The sequence below is a fragment of the Sus scrofa genome, chromosome 4 (assembly GCF_054392235.1).
Source record: "Sus scrofa isolate SSC_HxYL_T2T_F1_AM1 chromosome 4, Sscrofa_HxYL_maternal_Yorkshire_Landrace_v2.0, whole genome shotgun sequence".
Taxonomy (NCBI): domain Eukaryota; kingdom Metazoa; phylum Chordata; class Mammalia; order Artiodactyla; family Suidae; genus Sus; species Sus scrofa.
Genome location: NC_139386.1, coordinates 72052669 through 72068596, shown reverse-complemented (window position 1 = coordinate 72068596; position 15928 = coordinate 72052669). Strand labels below are relative to the sequence as shown.

At 36.5% G+C, this 15928-nt stretch overlaps 1 protein-coding gene across 50 annotated transcripts in view; it reads left to right on the top strand.

Annotated features, from left to right (window-relative positions):
- CSPP1 (centrosome and spindle pole associated protein 1) overlaps window positions 1–15928 on the top strand; it is a 125284-nt gene that overhangs the window by 12824 nt on the left and 96532 nt on the right. For all 50 annotated transcript variants that reach the window (XM_085022235.1, XM_085022240.1, XM_085022224.1 and 47 more), the window contains 2 exons: window positions 1170–1278; window positions 3987–4086. In XM_085022235.1, the coding sequence (XP_084878361.1) occupies window positions 1180–1278; window positions 3987–4086 (199 nt within the window). In that variant the 5' untranslated portion in view covers window positions 1170–1179. The remainder of the gene's footprint in view (window positions 1–1169; window positions 1279–3986; window positions 4087–15928) is intronic.

The window sequence follows — 15928 nt, the reverse complement described above, 5'->3', positions numbered from 1 at the left end:
TGAACAGTAGATTAAAAAAAGTCAGTGTTACTGAAGTTGATAATTGAGGTTATTTGAAAAAATAATACACACTGAAACATTTAGGGGTAAAGTGCTATGATATATATAATTTTCTGAATAACTTTAGAAAAAATGGTTTAAAGATAAAGTTCTGTGCACAAAGGTAAAAGCAAGTGGTGCACAATCTTAACAGTAGGGACTAGAGAGAGTGTGCAGGTGTTCTTTGTACTGTTTGTATAGTAACTTTTTTGAAAGTTTAAAATTACCTCCAAGGAGTTCCCGTCATAGGGCAGCAGAAACAAATCCGACTAGGAACCGTGAGGTTGAGGGTTCGATCCCTGGCCTTGCTTAGTGGGTTAAGGATCCCGTGTTACCATGAGCTGTGGAGTAGGTTGCAGACTTGGCTCGGATCTGGCATTGCTGTGGCTGTGGTGTAGGCCAGCAGCTAGCTGTACCTCCGATTTGACCCCTAGCCTTGGAACCTCCATATGCTGGGAGTGTGGTCCTAAAAAAAATAAAATAAAATAAAATAAAATAAAATTACGTCCAAATAGTTAAAAGAAACTTTTTTATTTTTTTAATTTTTTTTTGGTCTTTTTGCTATTTCTTGGGCCGCTCCCGCGGCATATGGAGGTTCCCAGGGTAGGGATCAAATCAGAGCTGTAGCCGCCGGCCTACTCCAGAGCCAAAGCAACACAGGATCTGAGCCATGTCTGCAACCTACACCACAGCTCACGGCAACGCCGGATCCTTAACCCACTGAGCAAGGCCAGGGATTGAACCCGCAACCTCATGGTTCCTAGTCAGATTCATTAACCACTGAGCCATGACAGGAACTCCAAAAGAAACTTTTTTAAAAAGTGCTTTGACTTAAGAGTCAAAGGGTTTTTGTTTGTGTGTGTGTTTTTTTTTTGGTATGTGTGGATGGTGGTGGTTGTTCATTTTTATTTCTTTTCAAATATTTTAAAGTATGTTGTAGGTTTTTGGGGGAGCTGGGATTGAATGCAAGTAGGCAAACCTCATTCAAGCTTGTTTGCAGTTCTCTATTTGATAATTGAGATTCAATACTAAATGTAGACTAATCTTGCATATTAATAATTAGCCTAAAGGTATTCTGATATGGCTGTGCTCATTGAAGGGTTTTTAAAAATGTATTACCTTTTTTTTAGTATCTGCAAAATGGCTGATAATTTGGATGAATTTATTGAAGAGCGAAAAGCCAAATTGGCCAAAGACAAAGCAGAATTGGAAAGTGATCCACCTTACATGGAAATGAAGGTAAAATTAATTGTTTTCTTCAAACATGTTTTATTAAATTGTCTCTGAAAATTAGCCCTCTTTAAATGTAAAACATCCTCCTCTGTGAGTTAGAATCTTCTGTACTGTATTTTAGTTTACTGTGCTGTCATTCTGAGAGCCAGACTCCAGATAAGATTTCAGTAATTTTGAATGCAGTTTTTCTTTTGTAATGTTTTATATCCCACAGTTTCTCCTCTCTCTCAATAAATTATTAATAGTTTATGGGCTTCCTAAAATGGTTTGGAGACTAGTTCTAGTACAAGAAACTTTCAGAATTGGAACTTTCAGAATAGATATAAAAGCAAGTTCTCATATTCTCTGGGAAAATGTTCAATTTCTTAATCAGTATCTTAAACATTTTTTTGGAATCTAAATTAACTTTTGCATTTACTTTTCAGAATGTAAATTTGTTAATGTTTCTGAAAGCAGTGTCTAAAAAAGCTTTCTTAAAGCTTTCCTAGTTTTGATGAAAGAGTGATTCATTCATTTAGCAAATGCTTTTTGAGACTGCTGAGTGCTGGGCTAGGCTCTGAGAATATAGCACTAATCTAGACAGATGTGGCATTTTCTCTCAAGGGCTTAGTGTATGTAGTAAGATATAGGATGTAAAAAGAAAAAAGAAAGAAAAAGAAGAGGTAGGATGTAGATTAATCTGTGCCTTATGGTCCTTCCTGATGAGAGTAATTGTGTATTATGGTTTGCTCAAGACAGTTCTGCTTTGCTTCTTGTCCCAATATCTCATCTGGTTTAGCATTTGTCCTGGACAAAGGTATCCTGCTTGAAATGATAAATAATGCAGACACTCTAATTATGAAGGAATTTTACTCATATAGATAACATTTATTGTGTGCTCACTATGGACAAGGCATAGTCTTTTATTTATTTATTTATTTTTTGTCTTTATGCTTTTTCTAGGGCCGCACTTGCGGCATATGGAGGTTCCCAGTCTAGGGGTCTAATTGGAGCAGTAGCTGCCAAGCCTATGCCAGAGCCACAGCAACGCTGGATCCGAGCCGAGTCTGCAACCTACACCACAGCTGATGGCAACTCTGGATCGTTAACCCACTGAGCAAGACCACGGATCGAACCTGCAACCTCATGGTTCCTAGTCGGATTCGTTAACCACTGAGCCATGACGGGAACTCCTGGACAAGGCATAGTCGTAAGAGATTGTGTTGAACTTTGCATGAATCTTTGAGATAAGTACTATTATTATTGTCACTTTCCACATGACTAACCTGAAGCATGGTGATGTTAAGTAATGAGACTTAGGTGATAGAGTTAGTACAACTAGGCTCTGACCCTGGCAGCCTGAATCCAGTGCTTATTCTCTTGACCATCACAATAGTTTACTTTCCTTCTGTAATATCTGCCATGTGCAAGGAGTTGTGCCAAGGACTTTACATGTATTATCTCATCTAATCATAACATACCTGTAAAGTAAGCCGAATTTTTTGTTTGTTTTACAGATCCAAAAAATGAAACTTAAAGGGGTTAAATAATTTGTCCAAGCACAAACAGTAGTGGATTCAAGATTGGAACCTTTGTGTGTCCAGCTCCACAGTTTATGCTCTTAACCACTCTCCAGTACTTAGGACTAGCCAACAGTGTTTGGAGAGAGTTACTAAGTAGCTTTAAATACAGTTTTATTACAATTTCTAATATTAAATAATAGATGATAATCTTTTAAGTCTTAGTTCAAGTATCACCCACTCAATGAGGCCTTGCAGTCCCTCTCACATTGTTTCTGGATCTCCTTACACTGTTCTATTTTTTTCTATTGCCCCTCTCTACATCTTAGATAACCTTTTTTTTTGTTTGTTTGTTTTTTGTCTTTTGTCTTTTTAGAGCCGTATCCACTGCATATGGAGGTTCCCAGGCTAGGTGTCTAGTAGGAACTGTTGCTTCCGGCCTATGCCAGAGCCACAGCAACGCCAGATTCGAGCCCTGTCTGCGACCTAGACCACAGCTCACAGCAGTGCCGGATCCTTAACCCACTGAGCGAGGCCAGGGATTGAACCCACAACCTCTTGGTTCCTAGTCAGATTCATTTCTGCTGCTCCACGATGGGAATTCCTAGATAATCTAATTATATATTATGTTTATTGTTGCTTCCACATTATTATTTTTTTGTTTTTTTGCCTTTTCTAGGGCCACTCTTGTGGCATATGGAGGTTCCCCAGGCTAGGGGTCTAATCGGAGCTGTAGCCACTGGCCTATGCCAGAGCCACAGCAACGTGGGATCCGAGCCGCATCTGCAACCTACACCACAGTTCACGGCAACGCTGGATCGTTAACCCACTGAGCAAGGGCAGGGATCGAACCCGAAACCTTATGGTTCCTAGTTGGATTCGTTAACCACTGCGCCACGACAGGAACTCCTGCCTCCACATTATTTATAAGGTCTGTGATGGCTGAGATTCTTGTAATTTCTTTTTTCACTCATGTTTCCAATGTTTGGGACAGTGCCTGGTAGCAACGTAGTGAATATTTGTTGATAAGTCAATGAATTAAATAATAGAACATTGCAGTATTAAATACCTTTGGTTAGCTCCTCAAACCATACACTTAAAGTTCTGTGGTGTACTGTGTAATTTCATTGAGTTGTTTAATAAAAGTACTGAGATTAATTGTACATTTTGTGGGTTTTTTTTCCTCTGCTTTTGTAAATATTATGTCTCTTTCAGGGAAAGGCATCAGAGAAACTTTCTGAAAATAGTAAAATATTAATCTCCATGGCTAAGGAAAACATACCACCAAACAGTCAACAGACCAGGGGTTCCTTAGGTATGTCTTTAGATGTGCTAAGCTGATTTTAAGATATTATTAACAGGCTGTCATGAAAGAATTTTGTTTTGTTAAAAAAAAGATGATTTTGAAATCCTAGTAACTTTTCTTTCTGGAATTTTACATGTGACACATGTAAGATTATATGTCTCACATGAAATATTATTATGCTCTACATATGAAATATGTATACTGATATCTCTACAAAATGGTCATTGCCTTGGTTATGATTTATGGAAATCAAAGCAGTAAGTGTGTATCAAAATATGTGTGGAAAATTTGAATAGAATGTGTGTGAGAGAGAGAAAGAAAAGTGCGTTAATTCTTGAATAAAAGTGGTGGACTTGCTTTTATTAAAAAATCAAAGAAATATGTTTAAAGTATACAAAATACTATTTGATAAAAGACCATTTTAATTATTGATTACTGTATTGGACTTATAAATAAATTAATACTTAGTTATATTCATTCTTTAATTATGGCTCGATATGAAAATATTTGCAAACCTTTTACTTCATTTTGGCTTGTTGGTGGGTATACTTTTTAAGAAAATATATAAATATTTTAAAAGTGTATCTTGTGAATTATTCATGATAACGGAAACTTTTTCACATAAAGGATGATGAGTTAGTGAAAGCATTGTTCTTATGTGGACTGTTTTTCATGGCCATTGGTGTACTTCTAAATTGTTAAGCTGTTTTACATATGTATTCCTCTGCGAATACAAGGAAATGTTGGCAAAGAAACTGAATAGTTAGTGGGCTCTCTCTCTCTACTAGGAAAACAGCTCAAAGTGAATGCCATACTTTTAGTATCAGATATATAGATAACACTTTCCATTCTGATTCTCTTACAAATTATTGGTAATATACAGCTTTAGTGAACTTAAGCATTGTATTTTGGTTAAGTGCTTTAATCTCTAAGGCCCTCAATTTCTTTATCTGTAACATAAGGAAGTTGGATTATCTTCGAGCTCTAAATTTCTATGAATTGAAAATTTAACTATTCCAAGAAATGGTTTTTTTTTTTTTAAAGTTTAATAGTAGGTTCTCTCAAGCAGTGAGCTCAGGCAGAATCATTGAAATTCTGGAGTTACAAGTTGCTTTGAACTGTGGCTGCCATGCCTTTTTATTGCAACCTGGCACAAGTTATTTAAGCTCTTTCTTTCCTCATCTTAAGACTTGGCATCTATCTTAAAAGGTTATTGTGATAATAATTGAAAAAAATGACTGGCACATAATTGGTAGCCACTAAATATAAATTTCCTGACCTCTTTTATATCTTTTTAAAAGTAGGCTTTTGATTTTTGAGAATTATATTAAGAATTATTTTTTGACTGTTACTTTCATAAGTGATGAAGTTTTAAGTTCAACTTACAAACAATGACTTCTCGTTTCTTAATTGGTAAACTTTAGGGCTCTGTCCTAGGTCCCCTTTCCATTTCATATACTCCCTGAGTGACTCATTCACTCATAGGCTTTATTTACCATTAATGTGTTCAGAGACTCCTAAATCTCTATCCCAATTCTAGTTTCTTCTCTGAATTCCAGATCCATATATCTGATATTTTAATGGACATCTGTATGTGGATGTCATGGGCTCAGAATCAACATAGGCAAAACTAACTTTCCTCTGCTAAAACTTTCAGTGAGTTGGCTCTGTGGTTATCCTTGACTCCTATCTTCCTTTTAGTATCCCTTAGCAAATAATCACATAAGTTGAGCTGATTCTAATACCTAAACCTCAAATAAAATTACTTTTCTCTAATTCTACGGACATTATTTTATGTAGGTCTCCATTGTCTTTCATTTGGATTTTTTTTTCTACTGTTTTTGTTTTACAGTCTAGCCCCCTCTCTGCACTGCCTGTTGATATCCTTCCCCAAACCAGATCTGATCATGCTAGTCTCTGCTTCAAACCCTTCAGTGGCTTCTTGTTTCCTGTATAATTTCCTAAATTCATAGTGAGAAGGAATTGAATAATATTTTAAGTTATTTAATGAAGTTTTAGGAATTAGAAAATAGTTTTTAATTATCGTTTTTCAAGCACAATCTCATTTTTAATTTGATAAGAGGAAAAAGGTGTTAGGTTAAGTTTAGAAAAATCTTAGTTCAAATCTAGCAATTTAATCACTTTATTTGTCAGAGTTCTTCAGAGAAACAGAACCAATAAGATGTATACATATATCCTTGACTGACCCACAGGGATTAGGGGTGCCGACCCTCTGCACAATAGAAGGTCTGCATGTATTTCATAGTCAGCCCTTGGTATCTGCAGTTCCACATCTGTGGATTCAACCAGCTGCCATTTGTATAGTACTGTAGTATGTATTTATTTAAAAAAATTCATATGGACCCATGCAGCTCAAGCATGTGTTGTTCAGTGGTCAGCTGTGTGTATGTGCGAGTGTATGTTTAGACTGAGAAAGAGAGAAATAGATTTATTTTAAGGAATTAGCTCATGTGTTTATGGAGGCTTTCAAGTCCTTAATTAGAAGGGTAGGCTGGAAAGCTCATGGCCCAGGGAAGAGCTGGTGTTGTAGTTCAGGTCTTAAGACTAGCTGCTGGCAGAATTTCTTCTCCCCTAGGGGAGGTTAGTCTTTGTTATGTTAAGGCCCTCACTGACTGGACAAGGCCCACTCACATTATAGAGGGCGATTTGCTTCACTCTTAGTCCATTGATTTACATGTTAATATCATCCTCAGAATACTCTTAGAGAAACATCCATAATAATGTTTGACCAAACATCTGGGCACCATGGCCCAGCCAAGTTGACACATAAAATATTGAATTTTTTAATTTCATTGAATTGCTTTGTAAGTGGGATGGAAATAATGTTAAAAATTAAATGCAAGTGGAATTTCACATAGCTGATTAGCACTAATAAATCTTCAGTGTTTCCTAACTTGTTTAATATTGCAAATGTGTTGTTAAGCCAAATTAGACAACTTACAGAAAATGGACATATTTTTCGAAAGACTCAATTAAGCCTTTTCTAAGCTTGCTAATTAAGCTGCTCAATTAAGCAGCTGCAGCTGCTTCAAGAAGAAATAGAAAATCTGAATAGATCTAAAAAATATAAAGAAATCAAATTTTTTATTAAGTCTTTCATAAAGAAAATCCCAGGCCTGGGTGGCCTCATTGATGACTTCTACTGAACATTTAAAGAAGAAATAATACTGGTTTTTTTTTTTTTTTTTTTTTTTGGTCTTTTTGCCATTTCTTGGGCTGCTCCTGCAGCATATGGAGGTTCCCAGGCTAGGGGTCCAGTCAGAGCTGCAGCTGCTGGCCTACACCACAGCCACAGCAACATGGGATCTGAGCTGTGTCTGCAGCTTACACCACAGCTCATGGCAACGCTGGATCCTTAACCCACTGAGCAAGGCCAGGGATTGAACCTGAAACCTCATGGTTCCTAATCAGATTCGTTAACCACTGAGCCACGACAGGAACTCCCAATAATACCGTTCTTTTACAAACTTAAAAACAGAATATATTTTGTGACACTAGTTTCATCCTGATAGCAAAGCTGGATGAAATTCTCACAAGAAAGGAAAACTACAGACCAGTACCCCTCATGAATATAGACATAGAAATCCTCAACAAAAGATTAGCAAATTGAGGAGTTCCCGTCGTGGCTCAGTGGTTGGTGAATCCTACTAGGAACCATGAGGTTGCGGGTTCAATCCCTGGTCTTGCTCAGTGGGTTAAGGATCCGGCATTGCTGTGAGCTATGGTGTAGGTTGCAGATGCAGCTCAGATCCCGAGTTACTGTGGCTCTGGTGTAGGCTACAGCTCCAATTAGACCCCTAGCCTGGGAACCTCCATATGCCGCGGGAGCGGCCCAAGAAATGGCAAAAAGACAAAAAAAAAAAAAAAAAAGACAAAAAAAAAAAAAGATAAATGAATCTAGCAAAATATAAAAAATTTGTACACTCTAAGAAAAAACATAAAGAAGTATACACTCTGGTCAAATGAGAGTTACCATAGGAGTGCAGGTTTAATTAATTGATGTCATATACCAGATCAGTAAAGTGCAAAAAGCACATGATCCTTTCAACAGATGCAGAAAAAGCATTTGACAAAATCCAACACCTATTTAGTATAAACTGTCAAGCTAGGAATGACAGACACCTTTTAATTTGGAAGAGCCTCTATTAAAAACCTATAGCCAATATCATACATGGTAGTTTGACTGTATGCTTTCCTTTTAAGAGCAGGAAGAAGACAAAAATTCTGCTTTTGCCACTTCTATTCAACATTCATTGAAAGTTCCAGCCAGTACAATGAAGTAATAAAAGAAATGAAAGCTATCTAAAGTTTGGAAAGAAGCAAACAGTCCTTATTTGCAGTTGGCATGATTCTGTTTGTAAAACATCCTAAGGAGTCCACAGAAATATTATTAGAACTGATAAATGAGTTCACAGGATATGAAGATCTGTATATAAAAATCAATTTTAGTTCTGTATATTAGCAGTGAATATCCAAAAAAGATATTAAGTAAACAGTTTCATTCATGATAGCAAATAGAATAAAATACTTAAAACTAAATTTAACAAAATGTACAAGACATATGTAGAAACTATAAAACATTATTGAAATAATTAATGAATATTCAAATAAATGGAAAGACATTGAATATGCAGGGACTGAAGTCTTTCAACATTATCAGGATTGCCAAGGTGAGAAAAGATGCTTGCTCTATATTGTAAGCTATATAGTAAGAAGGCAAGTAATGTTCATATTAACCTTATAAGTTTTTTTTTTTACGAAGAAATAATATGTTTTAATTTTCAGTGTTTATAATATTTTAACTATCAGTGTACTAAATAATTATATTTTTAATATTTTAAAATTTTCCTATGTGTTTATAGCCAATTTTAAAAGAGTTGTCAATGTTCTGACAAATGTTCATGAAGGTCACACTGCACTCACAGTTTTCCCATTGATTTTTAAGATTGCTTCATGGTTTCAGCTTGCATGGTAATCTTTAAGGTTCCTCAGTGCCGTGACCAAATGAGATTTATTCTAGGAATGCAAAATTCTTTTAAGATTTAAAAGTCATTCACTGTAATTCATCATATTAATAAACAAAAAATCATATGATTACCAATAAGTGTAGAAAAAGAACTTGTTAAAATTCAGTACCATTGGAGTTCCTGTCGTGGCGCAGTGGTTAACGAATCCGACTAGGAACCATGAGGTTGCGGGTTCGGTCCCTGCCCTTGCTCAGTGGGTTAATGATCCGGCGTTGCCGTGAGCTGTGGTGTAGGTTGCAGATGCGGCTCGGATCCCGCGTTGCTGTGGCTCTGGTATAGGCCGGTGGCTACAGCTCCGGTTTGACCCCTAGCCTGGGAACCTCCATATGCCACGGGAGCGGCCCAAGAAATAGCAAAAAGCCAAAATAAAATAAAATAAAATAAAAAATTCAGTACCATCATGATAAAAATTCTCAGTAATGTAGGAGTAGAAAGCAAATTCCTTAATCTGATAAAGTGTAGCTATAACAAGCCCTACATGTAGCATGCTTAATGGTAAAATATTGATTGCTTTTGCCTTGATTTCAGAAACAGCACAATGTTGTCTTCTTTCAGTACTTTTTTTTTTTTTTTTTAATAGCATTATGGTAGAAGAACCAATCAGTGCAATAAGGCAAGAAAAGAGATAAACAGTTTGGGAAGAAAGAAGTAAAAATGTCAGAAATTCAGAGATTATGTGATTGTTTAGGTAGAAAATCCAAAAGAATCTATAAAGTATTAGAATTAGTAGTTAGTAGGCTCGGATCCTGCGTTGCTGTGACTCTGGCATAGGCCAGTGGCTACAGCTCCGATTCAACCCCTAGCCTGGGAACCTCCATATGCCATGGGAGCAGCCCAAGAGATAGCAAAAAGACCAAAAAAAAAAAAAAAAAAGACTTAGTATAAAATTATAGCAATTAAGACTGTTCAGTTTTGGCACAAGGTTAGACGAATGGTCTTTAGAATAAAGAGCAGAGACACAAACTAACTATATATAGGTGTTTCTGCAGTTCACTGGGGAAAAGGATGGTCTTTCCAATAAATGGTGCTGGATCACTTAGACATCCATTTAAAAAAAAAAAAAAGAAAGAAATCTTCACCTGTACCTCACACAATGTACAGTGTTAATTCAAGAGAGCTCATTGACGTAACGTAAAACCCAGCACTATCAAGCTCTTAAGAAAACAGGAGAATGTTTTCAAGGCCTTGGGGATAAATGAGGATTTCTTAAACAGACATGAAAAAACTAACCATAAAACAGAAGTTGGATTAAGTGGACTTCATTAAAATTAAGAACTATTTATCAAGAGACATAATTAAGAATGTGAAAAGAGTATATGTGTAAATATATACCAGATCTCCTACAAATCAGTAGGATAAAGACAATCCTGTTTTTAAAATGGGCACAGGACTTTGATAGGCATTTCACTAAAGAGTGAATCCAAATATATTTGAAAAGGTGCTCTGTATTGGTAATCATTAGGAAAATGCAACTGAAACCTCAGTGAGACCACTGTACACAAATTTCTAACATTTGAAGGATTTATAGTACTAACCAAGAGTGGGCGAGACTTGGATCACCTGCACTTTCCCATTATTGGTAGGAATATATAATGCTACGACTTTGAAAAGCTGGTGGTATCCATTAAACCCTATGACCTTATCCTGTGACTTAAGTATTTTACTTCTAGGTATATAGCCAAGAGAAAACATGCATGTGTTCACCAAAAGATATGTTCCAGAATGTCTGTAGATGTTTGAGAAAGAGAGCAGACTGTTTGATTTTTACTTGAAGTTCAAGAACAGATTCAATGTATGTATGTTGATAGAAGTCTGAATACTTGTAAACTCTAGGAGGGGGTATTGATGGGGAGGGGATGTAAGTGTGCCTTCTGAGGTCCTGAAAATCTGAATTGTGTTTACAGGAATGCATAGAAATATGCAAATTCATTGAGCAATGTGTGTAAGATTGTGCTCTTAGCTGTCTGTGTATTAAAAAGAATTGGGCTTGTGGGAGAAAGTTTTCTTTTTCTTTTTTTGGCCACACTGGGACATATGGAAGTTCCCAGGCCAGGGATTGAATCTGAGCCACAGCTGCGACTTGTGCCACAGCTGTGGCAACACAGGATCCTTAACCCACTTCACCACAGCAGGAACTCTGAGGAAGTTTTCTTTGTTTTTCACAATGGGAAGTGCTCAAAATGACTAGCTTTGGGGGGATTTTCCAGGAAACTTAGAGTTATTGGTACCTTATACATTTGACAAGAGAAACCATGAAGATAACTGAAATTAAGAAGGATCCTAAGGTTTGAAAGGTCAGTAAAAATCATATTAAAGCCCACTGTTCTATACTTTCTGCTATTGCTGCTGCTGCTATTGTTGTAGCTGCTTCTACCAACTAACCCATGTTAAGTGCTTACTCTGTGCCTGATGTTGTGCTATCTTCTTATCTCCTTTACTCTGGAGATGGAGCAGATGACATGCTTATTTCTCTTTGCGACTTCCATACTGTCATGCTTCCCCTCCTCCCTGTAACCCAGCATCTTTGAAACTCACAACATTATACTCTTGCACCCACTACCTTTTCGTTACAGGTCACAGATTCCAGAATCATTCCCCCGTAACTTCAGGATTTTAATACCTCCTCAGTTTCTTCACCTCCTCTCATCTCATAATACTCTCTTCTACTCACTCAAATAGTCATATCCTAGACACCTATGTTACCAATTACAATTGTAGATATTCTCTTTAATGATGACTTCCTTTTTTTTTTTTTTTTTTTTTTTTTTTTTTTTTAATAGCTAGTTTTCTCTTGTACCCTGCCTCCAACAGGTATTTGATTCCAAATAATTGTTTGGTGCACCGAAAAGTTTTACTCCTGAGAAAGTTTTACTCCTTTTTCAGTGAGGTCATTTTCTCTTGTTGTTATTTCTTTCCTTATACATTCTGAATTCCATGGTTGAGTATTATTTATATCTACTCCACGACACGCTCATTTTTCTTGCTTCTCTTTCCCTTTATATTATTTATTTGGAAAAATCTCAGCATTTGTTAAATCCATTTCTGTGCCTGCTGCATGCTGGCATCTATGTAGTTGAATTTGGATGGAGAAGATGTAAAACCGTGTAACTGTTTTTGCTTTAAATTACTGACTGCCAACCTAAAGTGGGCCCTTCATGCTGCTGGTGATTGGACTACATTTCCCTAATCCATTTGCTATCCCATTCTACAAGGCAACTATTTCATCTTTTCCTAGCTCCTCAAAGTCCATTACCCCTGCCCCCCACAGTTTTACTTTCCATTTTGCTGAAAAATAGAAGTAAAATTTGCCTTATCTTCCATCCTTACATCTTCCAGCCAGTGTTCATCTGTATTCTGTATTCTGCCTTGCCTTCTGTTACCATAGGTGAATTGTCTTCGTGCCTTACACCAACTCTTTCACTTGTACAACAATCCATCCATTTTTTACTCAAAATAGCACCTTATTATTTTTTCCCTCATCTGAATCAAGATTTCCTCCCTCTCTATTAGGTCATTTATATCAGAATACAAACACTGTACTATCTACTATTTTATAAAGACCAATCTGTTATATTCTTCCTGCTGCTGATTTCTAGGTGGTTCTTTACAGCAAAATTTAAAGAATTGTCCGTATTTACTTTCTCCAATTCCTCTTGTCCTAATCTCTGTTAAATTCTTTTTTTTTTTTTTTTTTTTTTTGTCTTTTTGCCATTTCTTGGGCTGCTCCCGCGGCACATGGAGGTTCCCAGGCTACGGGTCGAATTGGAGCTGTAGCTGCCAGCCTACGCCAGAGCCACAGCAACGCGGGGATCTGAGCCGCATCTGCGACCTACACCACAGCTCACGGCAACTCTGGATCGTTAACCCACTGAGCAAGGGCAGGGATCGAACCCGCAACCTCATGGTTCCTAGTTGGATTCGTTAACCACTGCGCCACGACAGGAACTCCTCTTAAATTCTGATCAGTTTTTTTTTTTCCTACTGCTTATCCATAAGTAGCAAAGTCAATAAGAGCCCCTAACAAGGCTATATTTAATTATCAGTTCTCAAATCTCATTATTAAGAAATGTGTCTATTCCACTTAACATCTTATCACTTCCTTCTTGAAATATTTTCTTCAGCTTGGCTTCTGTGGTTACTCTTCTGATTTTCCATCTACCATACTAGTTCTTCCTTGTTCAAACACTTTTAATAGAGCAGAACGCTTTTAGCAGACTTTAGAAAGTTCTGCCTACAATGCTGGCTGTTGGCTAGTGTTTGGAACTTGACATAAATAGTTCCCTACACTGAACTTGACTTATAAATAGTTCCCTACACTGATGAAAAACTTTCCCTAAATGATGAGTGGCTCATTGTGCCTAATCTGGTTGTACAAACCATGTGCAGAGCTCCTACTTTCTCTTGGGGGAGTCAGGAATTCTGGTACCTACTGGGCAGAAAGTGCTGAGGTGACCAGCTTCTATTAAAAACCTCGGACACTGAGTAACGAACTTTCCTTGTAGACACCCTCTCACGTGTTGTCACAACTTGCTGCAGCAGGAATTAAGCATGTCTTCTGATTCCACTGGGGAAGAACTCTGGGAAGTTTGCACCTAGTTTCCCCCTGATTTTGCTTCATGCCCTTTCCCTTTGCCAGTTTTGCTCTATTTCCTTTCACAGTAATAAACCGTAATTGTGACTATAATAACCTATGCATCCTGTGAATCCTATCAAGTCACCAAACCAGGGGATGGCTTTGAACACTCCCAATACAGTACTTTTCAGGCTTTTATTTTTCCTGATTCCTTTTTATCTCCCTCACCTCTAAATTACGGATACTCAAGGAATCCATCTTTATAGTCCCTAGGTGTTTTTATCCATCCACCATTTCTAGGCAATATCCTTCACTTAGGTCAAAATACTGTTGGTCAGCATTTTAGGCTCCAGAATGCAGTAGGTTTATTTTAGCTCTCATACCCTAAAGTCATATTTTGGAAATCTGCAAGCAAAAAGATTACAGATTACCAAAGTAAGATAGAGATTTTACTTTTCTTACTAGAAATTAGTATGATTTTTTAAAATTCATTTTAAATATAATTATACTCATGGAAATTTAGAAAAGAAAAGGAAGGAAAATTACATTGTTATAATGTAAAAATAACAGAAAGGAAGCAACAGCAGAATATCACATTACAGAGTTACTGTAGAGTTTAGACTAAGCTAAAAAATTACAGTTAATGTAAATATTTTGGAAAATAGATGAAAAGAAATTGTTGATGTTTTTAAGTAATTTTTAGTTGAACTTTTAATTGTTACTCCTTTTAACATATGTAGTCTTAGATTTCTTTTATTACAAACTAAATCCCAGACATCCTACCTCTTTTTTTCAGTTTGTACAAATCAGAGAGGTCCTTTGTAATAATATCTTTGCAGCTGAAGTTTGAGTCCAGAGTTTTCCTCAGTTAAAGTAGTTCCATCTCTTGATAAGTTACCTGCTTATGGAAAGGCTTATTAATATTTCCTATAATTTGTCCTTTGATTATTTTTACATAATTCTTTCTCATGGTAATATAATAATGAAAAGAAGAAACTAAGTGTTCCATGGTAATTCTGTAAAGTATTATGAATGCTGTTAGAAGATAATTTTAATTAGATTATTAATTTTAAAAAGATTACACACTGTAGTTTAATATATTTAACCCACAGCTACTGTAGAAACCAAATATTTATAATTGACATAGTTCAGAAGCATAATGCTATTTTAGTCACTGGTGGTGTACTTGGTGAAGTGACATCACTTAAAATGACCCTAAGATGATACTAATGCTTTACTTGCCACTAGAACCATCAGAAGACAGCTGCTCTGAAAAAGTAAGTCTCACCATATTCCTCAGCTCATTAAGCCAGTTAGAATGCCATTGTTAATGTTTAGTTTAAAGTGAACAGAATATTTAAACTGTTTCATATAGTTTTTTTTTTTTTTTTTTTTCTCTCCATTCTTGGCCACCCTGTGGCATATGGAGCTCCCAGACCAGGGATTAGATTAGAGATGCATCCTCAACTTAAGTTGCGGCTGCAGCAACACTGGATCCTTAACCCACCATGTGAGAATTGGACCCGAGTCCCAGTGCTCTGAAGATGGGCCACAGTGGGAGCTCCCATACAGTTTTTCTTAAAAAAATTAATTGAAGTATAGTTGATTTACAATGTTGTGTTAAAGGGATTCAGTTATAATATACACATATCCATTCCTATGTAGGTTATCACAGAAAATTGAGTAGATTTCCCTGTGCTATATAGCAGGTCTCCATTGACCATCCATTCCATATACAGTAGTGTGCATATGCCAGTCCCACAGCCCCAGTCCATTTCCCCCCACACATCCTCTTTGGTAGCCAACCATAAGTTTGTTTTCAAAGTCTCTGAGTCTGTTTTTGTTTATAAATAAGTTCATTTGTATCTTTTGTCTTTAAGATTCCGCATATATCACATGATGTTTTCTTTCTCTGTCTGACTTACATCACTTAGTATGACAATCTCGGTCTATCCATGTTTCTGCAAATGGCATGATTTCATTTTTTTTATGGCTGAGTGATATTTCTTTGTATATATCTACTACATCTTCTTAATCCATTCCTCTGTCAGTGGATATTTAGGTTGCTTCCATGACTTGGCTACTGTAAATAGTGCTGCAATGAACATTGGGATGCATATATCTTTTTGATTTATGTTTTTCTTCTGATGCCCAGGAGTGGGATTGCTGGATCATGTAGTAGTTCTTTTTTTTTTTTTTTTTTTTTTGTCTTTTTTTGCTATTTCTTGGG